At 37.5% G+C, this 15,139-nt stretch overlaps 1 protein-coding gene across 9 annotated transcripts in view; it reads left to right on the plus strand.

Moving 5' to 3' along the window:
- BICRAL (BICRA like chromatin remodeling complex associated protein) overlaps nucleotides 1-15,139 on the plus strand; it is a 71,110-nt gene that overhangs the window by 49,737 nt on the left and 6,234 nt on the right. For 8 of the 9 annotated variants that reach the window (XM_064414370.1, XM_064414368.1, XM_064414369.1 and 5 more), the window contains 9 exons: nucleotides 316-364; nucleotides 3,157-3,205; nucleotides 3,288-3,356; nucleotides 7,422-9,125; nucleotides 10,905-11,004; nucleotides 12,248-12,345; nucleotides 14,129-14,190; nucleotides 14,300-14,445; nucleotides 14,600-14,694. In XM_064414370.1, coding sequence (XP_064270440.1) covers nucleotides 321-364; nucleotides 3,157-3,205; nucleotides 3,288-3,356; nucleotides 7,422-9,125; nucleotides 10,905-11,004; nucleotides 12,248-12,345; nucleotides 14,129-14,190; nucleotides 14,300-14,445; nucleotides 14,600-14,694 — 2,367 coding nt within the window. In that variant the 5' untranslated portion in view covers nucleotides 316-320. Of the gene's footprint in view, nucleotides 1-315; nucleotides 365-1,628; nucleotides 1,786-3,156; nucleotides 3,206-3,287; nucleotides 3,357-7,421; nucleotides 9,126-10,904; nucleotides 11,005-12,247; nucleotides 12,346-14,128; nucleotides 14,191-14,299; nucleotides 14,446-14,599; nucleotides 14,695-15,139 lie in introns of those variants that run through there. The other variant, XM_064414373.1, reaches the window with a different exon arrangement.

Here is a 15,139-nt window from a genome sequence, read left to right on the forward strand (position 1 = left end):
AAATTGTAGAAGTTCTTTTTAATCACTTTGGTTAATTATTTGTCTTTCTCTGATACAAAATTTTAAAAGCCCCCTGGATGGTAAAACATTGCATGGGAGTTTGTAAATTTTTGCATGTGACTGAATTTGATTTTGAAATAAATCAGCAGACATCTGTAGAAGGTGCAGATCTACTTAAAAGCTTTGTCAATAGTGGACAACTGTCAACTTCTTAAATTGTTGAATAAAAATACCGAGATATTCTAAATTGGTTTTGTTGTTGAAAACAAGCTTTGTGTGATACGTATCAAATATCTACTTTCTCCTTTATTCTAGTTGTCATGGATGATGACGATGATGAATCCTGTCTCCTTGATCTTATTGGGTAAGTTTCACACAAGAATTATTGCAGAAAAGTTGGGAATAATAATTTTGCAAAAATCATCATCTAGAAGGTGATTCTATCTTGGTATTGTCCAAACATGAGGTGACTTGCAATGAAATGAACAGACATGCTCCATGTCTTCCACGTGGAGATGTGTGGAGTGCAAAACCTTAATCCCAGTGGATGCCAGCTGACAGTCCACTTGCTGACATTCTCCTCAGGAGAGGCCAAGGAGAACGTGTGTTCATGGAGAGTGGATTCTCCTCTCAGGTAGTGGTAATACCAGATCAGTGTTGATGCATGTTACTAGGGATCCTCCTGCAAACTTCATAGCAAATAACTTTTTTTTGATCAAATCCCCTAAGATGTCAATTTTTTTTGAGTAATGCAACTAGATTTTTTTTTAATGCTAGGCTTGTATTTTAAGGGAAGAGTAAAAGTATTTTTTTCTTAATTTGAAATACTTAAATATTGAATTTCTACTAATAATACACATTTGCGTCTAAATGTTAGAAAAAAAGAATAGCTCTCTGTACTGTTTTCTATTCACATCAAAGAATTTACCAGCATTTTGGTCTAAGATACTTGATTTCAATAAAATCTGGGATTTTGAATGGACATGTGAGATGATGGTGGGTTTTTTGTCCCCCCCCATTTCCATAATTGATTCATATGGAGTTATATAATTCTATGTGGCAATCTCCAAAAATAGTTAAGATAGCTGAAGCTTAAACAAGTTTTGTGTGGATTGTATATGTGACAAGTTGCCTTCCTTTGGCTGTCATTTGTGTCAGTATTCAAGAACAGATAATATGCTATAAATGCATATAAAACACAAGAAGAGAATTCAGCTTTTAATGTCCAGTACTTTGTTCAAACTCTGCTAGAAATTAGACTGATGTCAGTCTCATAGCAGCTGCTAAAAGATCATTCTCGGTTCATACAAGAATTTTTTTCCTGTCTTAAGTGTAGGAAATAATTAAGCTTTCTCACATACCTGAAAACTTCCAGTGAAACCAGTGAGAGCTGTAACTTCAGAAAGACCAAAACACCCCAGAGTGGCTGCTGTAGTTTGAGGGTTCCTCTGGGTGCTGTAGCAAAAGCAGTGCCAGTAAAGGCTCAGTAACAGTCTGTGAAGTAACTGTTGTTGGAGGTTACTGATTGTGACCATGTGAAAACACTTCCTGCTTGGAACATGAACATAAAGATGGTCATGTGACAATTAAGTGCTCTGTTATGAGCATGAATCATGAGGATCCTGCTACAAGATCACAGGTGGTCCAGAAAATGAAGTGCTCTCCATACAGATGAGTGTTTGTGTGAAAAATTACAGTGTTCTTGCTGCTGCTGGCAGCAATTATTGTCTTAAGCATCTAGAAGAATGGAAAACATTGTTTTTTTTTAATCTGATCTATGATTTGGTAAGTGCCATCTAAAATTCCTTCCTTACTGAAGATAATATTTAAGGTTCTGAAGTGTTCTTAATTTTTAATTGCATTTTGCACAATTGGAAGACAGTGAGTGTGATTAGTATTAAACGGCCTAGTCATTTGACTGATAAAATTCATGAGCATAATAGAACCCTATAAGAGATTGTGAGTTCTGTGTCCCTTAATTTTTGAAATTCTGTGACATCTACTATGAAATGACCTTTGTTTTAAAATATATGTGACCACTTCAATATCGTAAGCATAATAGTGCAGTGAAGTCCCTGCCAAGTACTGTCATGTCTTTTGTAAACCCATAAACACAGTTTGTTTTTTTTAAAGAAAAAGAAGGGAGTAGAGGTGTGTTTGTCCTTTTAGAAGAGTAGTTGTGAGCTTGAAAGATCTTTGACTTTATGCCTCTTTACTTTCTAGGACCGTCAAGTGAAGAGACATTTTTAGTTACTGCTTTTTTAAATTATAATCTGCTCCTAAAAAATATTTCATTATTACTTGTTAATCAATAACATGTTTTAAAAGTCAAAGAAATCCATGTCAGTTTACTCCTTATGCTAAGGGAAGTGCTGTATAATTGTTGCATTATAATCCATGTAACACAGCCTTTTGTTCTTTTTACTTGGTCTATACATACAGCTAAATTAATGTATTTGTATTTGTTTGAATTTCTTACACTCATTCTATCTGACTACATTTTTAATATGAGTTTTATTTAGTGCTAGTGCTAAGTTAATTAAATACACTGAAATTCATAATATTTAGTCAATTATTTCTATGGTTGATTTCACTTGGAAAAGGTGCCACTTTTTCTTCGTGAGGGGACTGTTACTCTGGCAGTCATAAATTTTTATTGTGTCAAAGATGACAAAAAACCCATCAAAGAATCAGGTTTGTAAATAGGTGTTAGCTAAACAAGGCATTACAGTTTAGCTGTAGAAGAGGTGGTTCCTGTTTCATTTCTCACATTATTTGGTGGTAGTATATTCCTTAGGTTTTGTACTGTGTGCTGTCATAAAATACCATGTTTTTCAAGAGAACATGAGCATCACCCTCATAAAGGGAAATACAGTAGAGTACAGCTAAAATTTTGTAATCAATGTTGTTTATTTGCTTGAAATGCCTTTTTACAAGGGCAGCAGGTATGATCAGCATGTGGAAGTTGTGCTGATACAGAAACACAGAGCCCCAGATGATACAAACTTTCCGCTTTGCATTGGATTCAATGAAAGATGTGTTTTTACTAGAAACCTGATTTATATGAGTACAGTATGTGGCTTAGTTAAATTAGCCTCACTAGTAAAATGGACTTCACAAAAGTGCTGACTTCTTTATTTTTTTCCCCTCCTTCAGGGACCCACAAGCACTGAATTATTTTCTACATGGACCTAGTACTAAATCTGTAAGTAGCATTGCTGTGTATTAGACATAGATAAGCTTCATTGAGTGTATTAGTTCTAAACATTATTTTTGTCTTTTACCAGAGCAATGAAGACTTGACTAATGCAGAATATTCTGTAGCCAACTCAAATTCAATTTTCGCCAACTCCAATGTAAGTGGTCAGGAGATAAATATTATTGAGATTGCATGCTTCTGTGTGGCTTTAGTTGGCTTTCATAAAACTGAGTTAAGTAGATGTGGGTTTCAGCTTTTTCATGTGAAAGCTCTGAATACTAACATAGAACCTGTCTTGTGCTGTTAGTATTTTAAATATTTCAGTGGGGAATTAATTGAAAAATACTGTACTGTTGGGATATGTTTTGTAAATATGTAAAGCAGCTCGCTGAGCAGTGAAAATGCTCTCTGGTGTAATTCTCCAGTAAACTGCATTAGTGGCTTTAGTGATTGTAGGAGTAGTAGTGCTCAAAGACAGACCTTGAAAGTTAGTCATTCATATGCTTTCTGTGTATGTTAGAATATCTTTTGTTCCTTACTTTATGTAGATTCTGAGCTGGCAGGGGTTTTTTAAATTAATGATTGAGTTGTTGTTTTTGGGTTTTTTTTGCTATTTGTATATTTTTTTCCTTAGACTCAGGAGGTAATTTGGGATGTGTCCTTCCTGTAACTTCAGTGTTAGGGAAGTTGCTTTAAATTCATTAGGCGTTGCAAGAAGTCTTCAGTGTTCCTTCTTGCCGGGAGTTTTTTGCAGCCCTGGACCACGTTTCACACAATGAGGTTGTGAAATCCCAATCCTTGGTGATAAATTCAAGGCTCTAGTGTGGGTAGTAGTCATGTTTTGAGTAGAACATTGGACTGCATGACTTAAGAGATCCCTTCAGATCCACATTTCTTTGGTTTCATTTGTGTGATTTTTAAATCAACTGAATTATTAATCCTACAATTAAGTTATTTCAATACATAGAATAGGATTTTCTTGGTAATTCTTCTCTGTTCTACTGCTTGTCTGTTTGTCTCATGTTCATAACAGATTCACGGGTACACTTGTAGGCTTAAATAATTGGTGGGAAGAAATTCTGAAATCTGTTAATCTGTGTGTGGAGAACTAGACTTTCCTGTAGGCACAGTAGTGTAAAGTGTTTGTCCTGCCCTTCCCCTTTCAGGATTGTTATTAAATATTGTAGAAGAAACAGACAAGATGGTTGAGATAATGGTGGGGGAGTAGGGTACCAAGAGTAACAGGGCATGCACAATTTTCAGCTGGTGGGGAACAGTGGTTTCACCTTGGTACCAGGCTGTGGCCATTAGCAGACAGCAGCTGCCTGGATGCAGCACTAGCAGAGGAGGGGTTTGAGGACTTATCCTGAGAAAAAACAGGTTTAGGGAGAAAAGGGTGATATATGACATGCATTTGTCATAGCCTAGACTTCCTAGTTGTTCTTTGTAAACATCCTTCTGATGAGCATGACTAGGTAGGCAGGAGTCAGGTGTTTCAGGTGTATTTTCAGAAAGTGAGTTTCCTGGAGTGATTTTGAGGGGCAGTTGAGAGAGTTCTGGACAAGGTGGGAGTAGCAGTTGGAAGAAATAAAATACTTGGTATAAGCTAAGAGCTTTGTGGTGTGTGAAATTTGGGGTAAGTAATCTAGAAGGCAGGTGATCAGAGGAGCAGGGATTCCTAGTACATGTTCCTTGAATGACATACTACAGTGTAATTCTCAGCATGCTCTGTCCTCATCCTTTTATGTATCACAAGGACCACCAATGCCATCTTCTCCTCCCTCCTGTGGGAGCCCTGTGCTGACATAAGTGAAAAATGACTTCATTACAAATTCTTACAGTTCATTGGGAAGGATCAAGTGTTACCATAAACAGATGGTTACACAGTCCCTGCTTATAAAAACTTGAAAAGTTAAATCTTTATGAGGCTTTTGTCATTAAAGTTTTTGCAGATACTGAAAGTTCTGTGTTTGTATATATTCAGAATTGCTACCATGAAGTAGGGTTGGCTGTCTTGCCGCCCATCTCAGCCTTTCAGTGGCTGTTTACAAATTCAGTGTGGAGGGTTCAGTTCCTCATCTGGTAAGCACGCTCAGCCAACACCTAACACAAGCAAGATGAAGTTCCTGCTGACTGAAGGAAAAGAAAGCACTCTTTCCACTACCTTACACTGCCCTCCATGCCCCATCCCAACCTTGCCTGAGTTGAGTCTGTGCCACCTCTGCTGATTCCAGGCTGGTTTCCTGTGGCAGTTGTCACGAGAGGCTTCCCTAGCCGTTTCCCTGTTACCTGGCTTGTACTGGGTGGCTGCTTCCATTCTCCTGTTAAAGTATAATAGGACAGCAAAAGAGAGCAGAATATTCATGGAGCCTCTGAGAATAAGACGACTCTTCTTGGGCAGCAGATTAATGAAGCTGCAGAGGCTTTGGTTTCTTCTTGAAATTAGCATGGTATTCTGTGTGGCTCTTCTGAATCTGGAGGGTAATGATTCAGATGTTAACTTGGAAGGTTAGTTTTTGCATATGAAATTATTTTCTAATGTTAAATAGTTCTGGGAACAGGGAATGGAACTTGGGATTCTCTGTTCCAGTGGGAGAGTTTTAAGCTATTAATCTTGATTGCATGTAATATTATTTATTAGTGTTATTATTGGCAGTAGTTAATAGTTGTATTGTTTGTACTAACTGGAGTAGCATTAGTGTAACTGTTTAAGTTACACAGTTGTAAAAGATTTCAGTTTGGTCATTTACTTGGGGACAACTTAGAGATGCAATAGGGAATCCCCCTGAACCTGACATTGAGTCCTAATTATAGCCTAGTTAGTGATTCCTTGTAGCTAGGTACAGTTGAGAACCTGATTTGTAGCTTTAGGTGTTCCTGAGGTTCAGACACTGACACATTTAAGCAGTGGTTTAATTCCTCTATTAACATAAATGCTAAAAGCTTGCTGTAGTTTAATAGTTGTAGTTTAATAGTAACTTGAAAATATTTTATCTAATCTTAAGAAAAATGTTTAAATAATTTAAAACATGACTGAAGTTTCAGAAAATATAGTTTTTTTGAGAAACAGATCGGGGTAAAATTCTGAATAAGTGTGCTTGGGGAACTGAAGTTAGGGTGGGGACATCATTGCATGTGATAATTATGGCTTGCAGCATCTTCACACTGTTTACATGAGGTGAAAAACAAGCGTCTGTGACCTTCATGGAGTGAAGGCTCAGAGTATGAGTGTGACTGATAATTGCACACCCACAGTTTCCATTTATCCTGACCTAAAAAGAAGCTGGTTGTTGCTTCTGAATAGCTGATATGCGTTCATGCAGTTTGGAAAGTTGTACTTTGCTTGACTTAAAACTATCATGAATAGTATTATGCATTTAAATTTGTCATTCTATCTGCAGGAACATGACGCTTGTGTTGTCTGGAGTTTCCAGACAAAACTTTGTTTTAGAAAAATCTTGACAGTAGGCCAGAGTAAATACATTTTGATTTTCCTCAGCCTGGCGTTAATGGATGTGAATTTGACGGATTTTTTCCTTAAAGGTGCCACCTAATATTTGTGGTAGTTCCAATGTTTATAGTTCTCAGTAATCTTTTTATGAGCATAAACTGCGGTCTGTAACACTTTTTTTCCTTACTCTCTTGTTTCTAAATTTTTTTTAAACAAGGAGTTAGCATAATGCCTTAACTTTATGAAATGGTCACTAGTTTACACTAAGTGGTTATAGAAATGCTGGTAGGATTTTGGAGGCGAATCTTGTTTGATAGAAGTCAATGGAAGAAAAGCTTTCTTCTCCCTTTTCTCTGCTTCTACTGTTGCTACTGAAGCCTTGCCCCAAACTGAATTAGAGTGGAGGTATTCTCCCTTCTTGTTTCTTTTATGCTTTTGTCAGTAGAGTGCTCAGCTTGAGGAGGGGAAAATGGCACTTAGAGAGCATTTCATGTCCTCTTGAAACAATGTAGCTGCAGACCTAAGTGCTGTGTATTGAGAGATTTGAGAAGGGAAAGGAGAGAAGCATCTCCAGCAGTCTGAGGGTATGAGAGGGGTATCCATGACCTGTTTGTGCTGGCTCACGGTATGGGGTCAACATCACCCTGCACATGCTATGGGAAGAGTATAATTCTGTGTTGAGAGTTTGTGTCCATGAAAAAACAACTAATGAGGAAACAAAGTATATACTGGAATTTCTGAAAGTGATTTATTTCTTGTTTTGCATTTCAGAACACTGATCCTAAGTCGTCTGTAAAAGGTGTAAGTGGTCAGCTTGGAGAGGGGCCTAGTGATGGACTGCAGCTCTCCAGTAGCCTTCAGTTTCTTGAAGATGAACTTGTGTCTTCTCCTTTACCTGATCTTACTGAGGATCAGCCTTTTGATATTCTTCAGAAGTCCTTGCAGGAGGCCAATATTACTGAACAGACTTTGGCGGAAGAGGCATATTTGGATGCCAGTGTAGGTTCTAGCCAACAGTTTGCACAAGCTCAGCTTCATCCTTCTTCATCAGCATCCTTTACTCAGGCTTCTAATGTTTCTAATTACTCAGGTCAGACGTTGCAACCTATAGGAGTTACTCAAGTGGTACAGCAACCTGTTGGAGCATCTTTTGCAAGCAATACAGTTGGTGTGCAACATGGCTTTATGCAACACGTCGGAATTAGTGTTCCCGGCCAGCATTTGTCTAATAGCAGCCAGATTAGTGGTTCTGGGCAGATCCAGCTGATTGGTTCATTTAGTAATCAACCTTCCATGATGACCATCAATAACCTCGATGGATCTCAGATAATACTGAAGGGCAATGGTCAGCAGACACCTGCGAACATGAGCAGTGGCCTCGTGGTTCATAGACAAACTCCAAATGGGAACTCGCTGTTCAGTAACTCAAATTCAAGTCCCGTAGCACAACCCGTAACTGTTCCATTTAGCAGCACAAATTTTCAGACTTCATTGCCTGTCCATAATATCATAATTCAAAGGGGTTTGGCGCCCAACTCTAACAAAGTTCCTATTAATATCCAACCAAAGCCTATTCAGATGGGTCAGCAGACTGCTTACAATGTGAATAACTTGGGAATACAGCAACATCATGTACAGCAAGGGATTCCGTTTGCTTCTGCAAACTCACCTCAAAGTTCAGTAGTTGGTCCTCATATGTCTGTTAATATTGTTAATCAACAACAAAATACAAGAAAATCAGTTACACCTCAAACAGTTAGCAATGCTGGAGGTAGTATTGTTATCCATTCTCCTATGGGACAGCCTCATGCACCTCAAAACCAGTTTCTCATACCTACAAGTTTGTCTGTTAATTCTAATTCAGTTCATCATGTCCAGGCCATAAATGGACAACTTCTTCAGACTCAGCCTTCCCAGCTGGTTCCTGGCCAAGTGTCTGCTGAGCATGTAATGCTTAACAGGAACTCTACAAACATGCTAAGAGCCAACCAGTCATATTCAGGACAGATGCTGAATAATCAGAACACAGCTGTTCAGCTTGTTTCAGGCCAGACATTCACAGCTCCTGGAAACCAAGTTATAGTAAATCATGGAACTTCCCAAATTGTTGGTGGACAGGTGCCACTGCAGCAGGCGTCACCAACGGTGTTGCATTTGTCACCCAGCCAAGCTAATGTTTCTCAAGGCAGATCGAGTTTTACCACCATGTCACCTGGGCAGTCCACAGTCTCAAATATGTCAGCTTCTAGTCGATTTGCTGCTGCGAGTTCTTCTGGTTCAGTGCACCCCAGCTTGGGAGCATCCGTTCAGTCTGTCGCGTCGGGAGGGAGCTTTACGGGAGATCAGCTGGTCCAGAACAGAGCTCAAGTTGCCGTCAGCGCATCGCATCGTCTTCCAGCATCCTCCTCCAAGTCTGTCAGCACCTTTAGTCACACGTCTGTGGGAGCAACACAACAACAGTTTGCCTTTGGTCAGGTATGAAAGCTGCTTGAGAATGTAGCCAAAGAAAGGCTTCTAAGCTGTGCTAAAATCTGGTTAATACACAGAATTCTGTTAACTTTGCTGGTTTGTATTATTACAAATACTATGGAACTGCTGAAAATTACTGTAACCCGCAGTGATCATTTCACTTGGTATTTTCTAAATCTGTTACTGAGGGAACAACTCTGTTACTTTGATTAATTCCAAGGAATTGGTTATAGTGTTATTTTCAGAAGTTCTTAGCATTGATCTGTGTCTGCTCCTGTTTAAAGGAATGGGCATTGTAAGTTTATACAATTGCAAGCTCTCCTGTAAACCTTACCATAGGCTGGATGTAAAGGCTCAGGTTCATTCTTAGCACTTAAGTCTTTCGACCTCATTAAAACCTATGCATTTTCAAGGTTTGACTTATTGAAATTACAGATGAAAAGGTTTCTTGGGCTTCCTTTTGTTATTTATCATATAGGTGCTTTTGTTATGTGTGTCTGGAGCAGTTAGAAGCTTTCGGATTCGATCCAAAGACAAGAAATGTTTCTTAGAATCCTTAGAAAGAAACACCTTTTAAAACAGATTGTAAAAGCATAACATTAAAAAAAAAACTCTTAAGAAAAGCTAGTACTTACAAAAAATCAGAATTCACTTTTAAGGTTTGATGTTGTCTGTTTTGTAAGTAGATATACTTGCAGTATATATTCAACTCAATTTTTTCTGTTTTATTCATATGTGAACTTAAAGTTCACAAAAGTTTAAAATAAAAAAAATTCATAAAGTTCCAGAGTGAACTTCCAGTTTTAACTCCGTGACTTCTAACGCAATTAGCAACAAGCTATTAGATTTCTGTAATTTCTTAACTTTTTTTTTTTTTGTCATCTTAAAATACTGGTCACTCTCTCAGAATGCATCTGCACTAATTAGATCTTTCTCCTTTTTCTTTTATGTCTTTTACTTAGATCTTTCTTTTTCCAAAGGCTTGATTGATTTTTTTTAACCAAACCCAAAATCTGCAGTGAAATAATGTTTTAGAAAATAATTTGTATTTAAAAAATTAGTATGAACATGTAGAAACATTTGTGATCTTTGTCAACATTTCTGGTGCAGGTTGTAGGGTTTTGTTTGCAGATGAGTAATTTGAGGCCTGTCTGACTTTCTCTTCATGTGTCTACATCTTCCTATTTGCAGGTCGTGTGCTGGGTCAGTGAGTTTCAGCAGTTATAAAAGCAGAGTATTTCTTATTGCTGTAAGAGATCATGTTGTTCTTGTGCTGAAATTTCAGAGCTGTAAATGGGAACTTACAGAGTACAAATGACACTATTTGCCAGAATCTTTTTAGATTGTTTGTACTTACATTTTAAACATTGTACTTTATCCTAGATCATGTATCATTCAGTTGCTAAGCAGCAGAGGGTTTGTTCCACTGTGGGTTTTTTTTTTGGTTGGGAAAGCAACTTCATCATCTTGCAGTTTTGGAACTCTGAGAAGCTGTGTTTTCTAAGGTCCACTTGTAGGGGGAAATGAGTGGTCTTGTAGAATGCAACTGGTATATGTTTGTGCTGTTAGTGTAATTTCTGTTCCCCTCTGATTTATTTTATAAAATTCTTGAACTTGGAGGGATTGAGATGTATGAAATTTCACCACTGATGAGTTTGAAGTTAAAAAAGTATACATGGAGATTAATTTTAGGTGCATTTTCCTTGTTTTTCTTAAAGCTTCTAGTAAATATTTCACTGTGTTTTTTTTTAAAAATTTGTTCTTTATTTTATGTTTGTGACACAGAAAAAGGCCGTGAACCAGACATCACCAGTTTCCGCATCGAAGACACAGGACAATTTGAGACAGCCTCAGCTAACAAATCTTCTGAGCAACACACTATCAGGTCAACTAAGGTCTTCTTAACACAATTTTCTTAATTTTCTGCAGCAACAGAGATTTGTTCTTCTTCAGTGTGTCAGATAGATGCCTCATGCTCATAGGGTTCTAAAGGTTGTTGGAATTTTATTTTTAGAAGAATTCAAGCTATGTTTTTTCGGTATTGAATGTGTGCTCTGATTTTTCTCAGTCATGGCACTTCATTTTCTAGAGAGAAAAGTTGAATCTTTACAATAAGTAATTAATTCTCTCCTCTATAAAATCCAAAATTGTACCTTCTTTCATTTTTCTTTTTTTTTTTTTTTTCAGCTTAGGAAAATAGAAATACTTAATTTTCAAAAAGCAGACATCTGCTAAAATTCCATGAAAGTACCAGAATGTTGAGTATGGTAGCTGCTTCAGTTACAGAGGGAAGAGAAATAGGTATTACAAGTTACATGCAGGCTGTCATCACTCACTTTGTTCTTGAATGCGTCCCTTTCAGTTAGAATAGTTCCTGCGTTGTTCATGGCAAAGTAGCAGCTTTTCAAGCAGCACTGTGCTACTGAAAGAACAAAACCAGTACATTCAAGGCAAGCAGAAAAATGCAGTAACCTTCCTGTTCTCTTCGTACATAAGTAATAGGACCTTTTGAATAAGGTCCTGTACTCTACCTTTTTTTTTTTCCTTGTGTACTGTTATGTATAAACTGTCCAGGGAATTCTATACAATCTGCGCAGTATGCTGAGTGTCTTTGGGGGAAAAAAATGAATACATTCTTACTTGTTTTGGTTGTAAGGTAGCATGACTGATAAGATGCTGTTTGGATTATGAAACAAGGCAATTGAAGGAAATCTGCCTATATAAAAAATTCTAGGGGAAAAAATAGGCTTGCTAAGAACTTCCAGGAGCTCTAGAAAAATGTGGGTAATACACTTGAGGGAGGATTGGTATTGAAAAGCTTGATAAAATTTACTGTATGGTTTTAGGCAAATTGTTGGGACACTAAACTTACAGCACTTGAATTTCTTCTTATGTTGCCGTACCATGGTGTGATGTGATTTATATCTGAGGATTTTTATTGCTTTCAGGCAAAATAGCGGTTGTATTTAATTTTTATGAGCTGGTTTCTCTACAGGGTACTTGCACTAATGCTTTTAAGCACAAGAGGTAGTTTTCCTAAAAACTCAAGAGAAATTATCAGGATAGGTATACAAAATCATTCCCCTCTTGCTTAGGATGACAAGAATCTTTTAAACTTCCTTTTATAGGACAGGACTCTGGAGGAAAAATCATACAACAATCTCTAGGAACAGCACAGCCACAAGAAAAAGTGGTAGGATCGTCATCAGTTCAGCAGAGTATACAGGTAGAGAACACTTCTGTTTATATGGTTCCTTGTTTGTCCTGGTTTTGTCTGGGATAGAGATAATTTTCTTCTTAGTATATGGTACAGTGCTGTGTTTTGGATTTGGGCTGTAAATAACGTTGATAACACCGACAGTATTTTAGTTACTAGGCAGTGCTTACTCTGCAAGTCGTGGCCTTTCCAGTGCCCCATGCTGTGCCAGTGACACACACAGGACAGCTGGCCCACAGTGCTGGAGGAATATCCCATACTGTGGAATGTAGTGTTCTGGGTATAAATGTAGGAATTGCTGGTCAGGAATGGGGTGGGTGTTGTTCAGAGGGAGCATTTGCATTGCATTGGGCATCACTTGTTTCTTCTGGATTTAATTCCCCCTTTCTCTCTTTTTCATACAACTTTATAATAACTATACCATTACTATATTATTTTATTTTGTTTCTGTTTTTCAACTGTTCTTTTCAACCCACAAGGTTTACATTTTTTTCCTAATTTTCTGCTTCACTGGATGAGGGGAGGTAGTGAGTAAACAAATACGGAATCATTGTAGTTTTTTTGTGGAGTATATGAACTCCCTCAAACTTGACAAATTCTACCTTGACAAAATCAATGTTGATTGTTTCGCAAATTGATACTTTGAGATTCAGTTCATTAAGTGGAGTCTGACTGTACTGTTCCCTGAAGATAATTTTGTATGACATAGCAATTCTTCATTGAATTGGCCAATAGTTCAACCTACTCTTATTATTTCTTACAAACTCAGCTGTTCTCTAGCTGACTGAGAGACAGTCATTTGTGAGAAGCAGCAGAACAGTTCCACGTGGTCTTTGTTTTATTCTTTACTGCAGTCTTCTTCTTTTACCATCAAAAGTTCTCCCACATAATGCAAGTATGCACAAAAACCCTGTCCAGGATGAGGCTTTTTTGGAGATCATTTGACTTAAATTTTTGTTTGTAAATGTATTTGTCAATGCAGTAGGACAGGAATATTTTCCCATGTCTTATTGGTGTACAAGTAGAGGAGAAAGTACAGTGGTGCTCAGCTGGGACATCAGACTGGTTGTGTAATAGTTGGTCAGATGTTCATTCTGCTTGGTGGTGACTACTTTTTGTGCTCTGAAGTTGGAGGCTTTTTGAGGCAAATACTCTTCCAGTGTGCCTGCTGTGAACCTTTACCCCCTCAGAGAGCCTCAGGTCTTAGGAGAGTGTTCCCAGGCAAAATCTTAATTTCATTAAATGTCTAAGGAAAGGAGAGAATTACTTAGATCTCTACCTGATGGGCATATCTATAGCATTGACACTGAAATAGAATTCCTAGAATGACTTTTACCACCCCCTCATCCACTATGGGTTTTGAGAATATAAGTGCACAACCTTAGCCTGCTTTCCTCACAGATACTCTAATCCATCAGTGTCAGGTAAGATGACATCTTCTGAAAAATGCAGAGACAGTTTGTAGGAGCAGATTAATTTGTAGAAGTTTTTAGTTGTACCTTTCCTTCTTTGCACCTGTTAACTTTGATCTTCTCTTTCTTAGTGAAGTGTGTATAATACACAACAGTGGAATTTGTCTACAAACAGCATTTCAGACCTTTGGTTTATGTCACTTCCCTATTTTGTGGATACACAGTGTCATGTGAAGATAGGAGATAGATGAAAGTGTTTATACTTATGTGGTGGTTACAGTTAGTGTTTGTGACGTACTTAATTGACAGAAACAAATCCTGAAACTTAGGCTTTGCAAATGAGGAGCTATATTGTAATTTGTCTTTTATTTTGAACTTAGGTCGATGGTCATTTAGTTGGACAGAAAAGGCCTGCTGCTAAACAGTTAACTAAAGGAGCTTTGTAAGTCATGATTCCATTTTAATTCTGTTCCAGAAACCTTAATTTTTACTTTTGTCAATGTAAAAACTCTGTACAGTATGTTAAGTATATATCATTAATTTTTTTGTAGTATTCTGCAGCAATTACAGAAGGATCAGGTACATGCTGTGACACCAGATAAAAGTCAGTTCAGATCATTAAATGATGCAGTTCAGAGACTCCTTTCATACCATGTGTGCCAGGGATCACTGCCAACAGAAGAAGATTTAAGAAAAGGTAATTTTCTTTTTAAAATTTGGCAGTAAGTTTGTAATCAGTATATTTGAGAGAATTCTTAATTTAAATTAGAGCAATAAGAAAATGAATGTTTTAAAATTTGTGCAGGTTATTATTGAAGAACAGAGTGTGAATGTGTATTTTGTCTTTTCAGTGGACAGTGAATTTGAATCTGTAGCTACACAGCTTCTGAAGAGGACACAGGCTATGCTGAACAAATACAGATGTTTGCTTATAGAAGATGCAATGGTAAGGTGTAGAACCCAGTACACTTGGTTTATGGGATGGGATTCAGTTTGTTAAAACAATACCTACAGACCAGATACATGAACTTCTGTTCTCTGCTCTTACACTGAACAGGCTGTGATGGTCAAGTGGGTGATTTCTGTGTATTTCTGTGGCTGGAACCTGAAATAGTGTTGATGTTGTCCATTCAGAGGCCTCCAGCCATATTATATTATATTGCATTATTAGAGCCAAATCATATTACAGTTTAGGAAATCATTGTCCTTAAAAGCGAGGTGGAACTTCATCAGAAGTGCTTCTGATTTATGTGCTTTCACAATCCCAGGTATGAGGAAAATAAAACTGACAAAGTTAAAGAATGTGTTTTACAAGGATCAGGAAATGCTGTTGTGACTTCAGATATGCTAGTTTTCAAACCTGGAAAAATTTTGAATTTGAGTATAATAGG

The sequence above is a fragment of the Passer domesticus genome, chromosome 3 (genome assembly GCF_036417665.1).
Source record: "Passer domesticus isolate bPasDom1 chromosome 3, bPasDom1.hap1, whole genome shotgun sequence".
Classification (NCBI taxonomy): Eukaryota; Metazoa; Chordata; class Aves; order Passeriformes; family Passeridae; genus Passer; species Passer domesticus.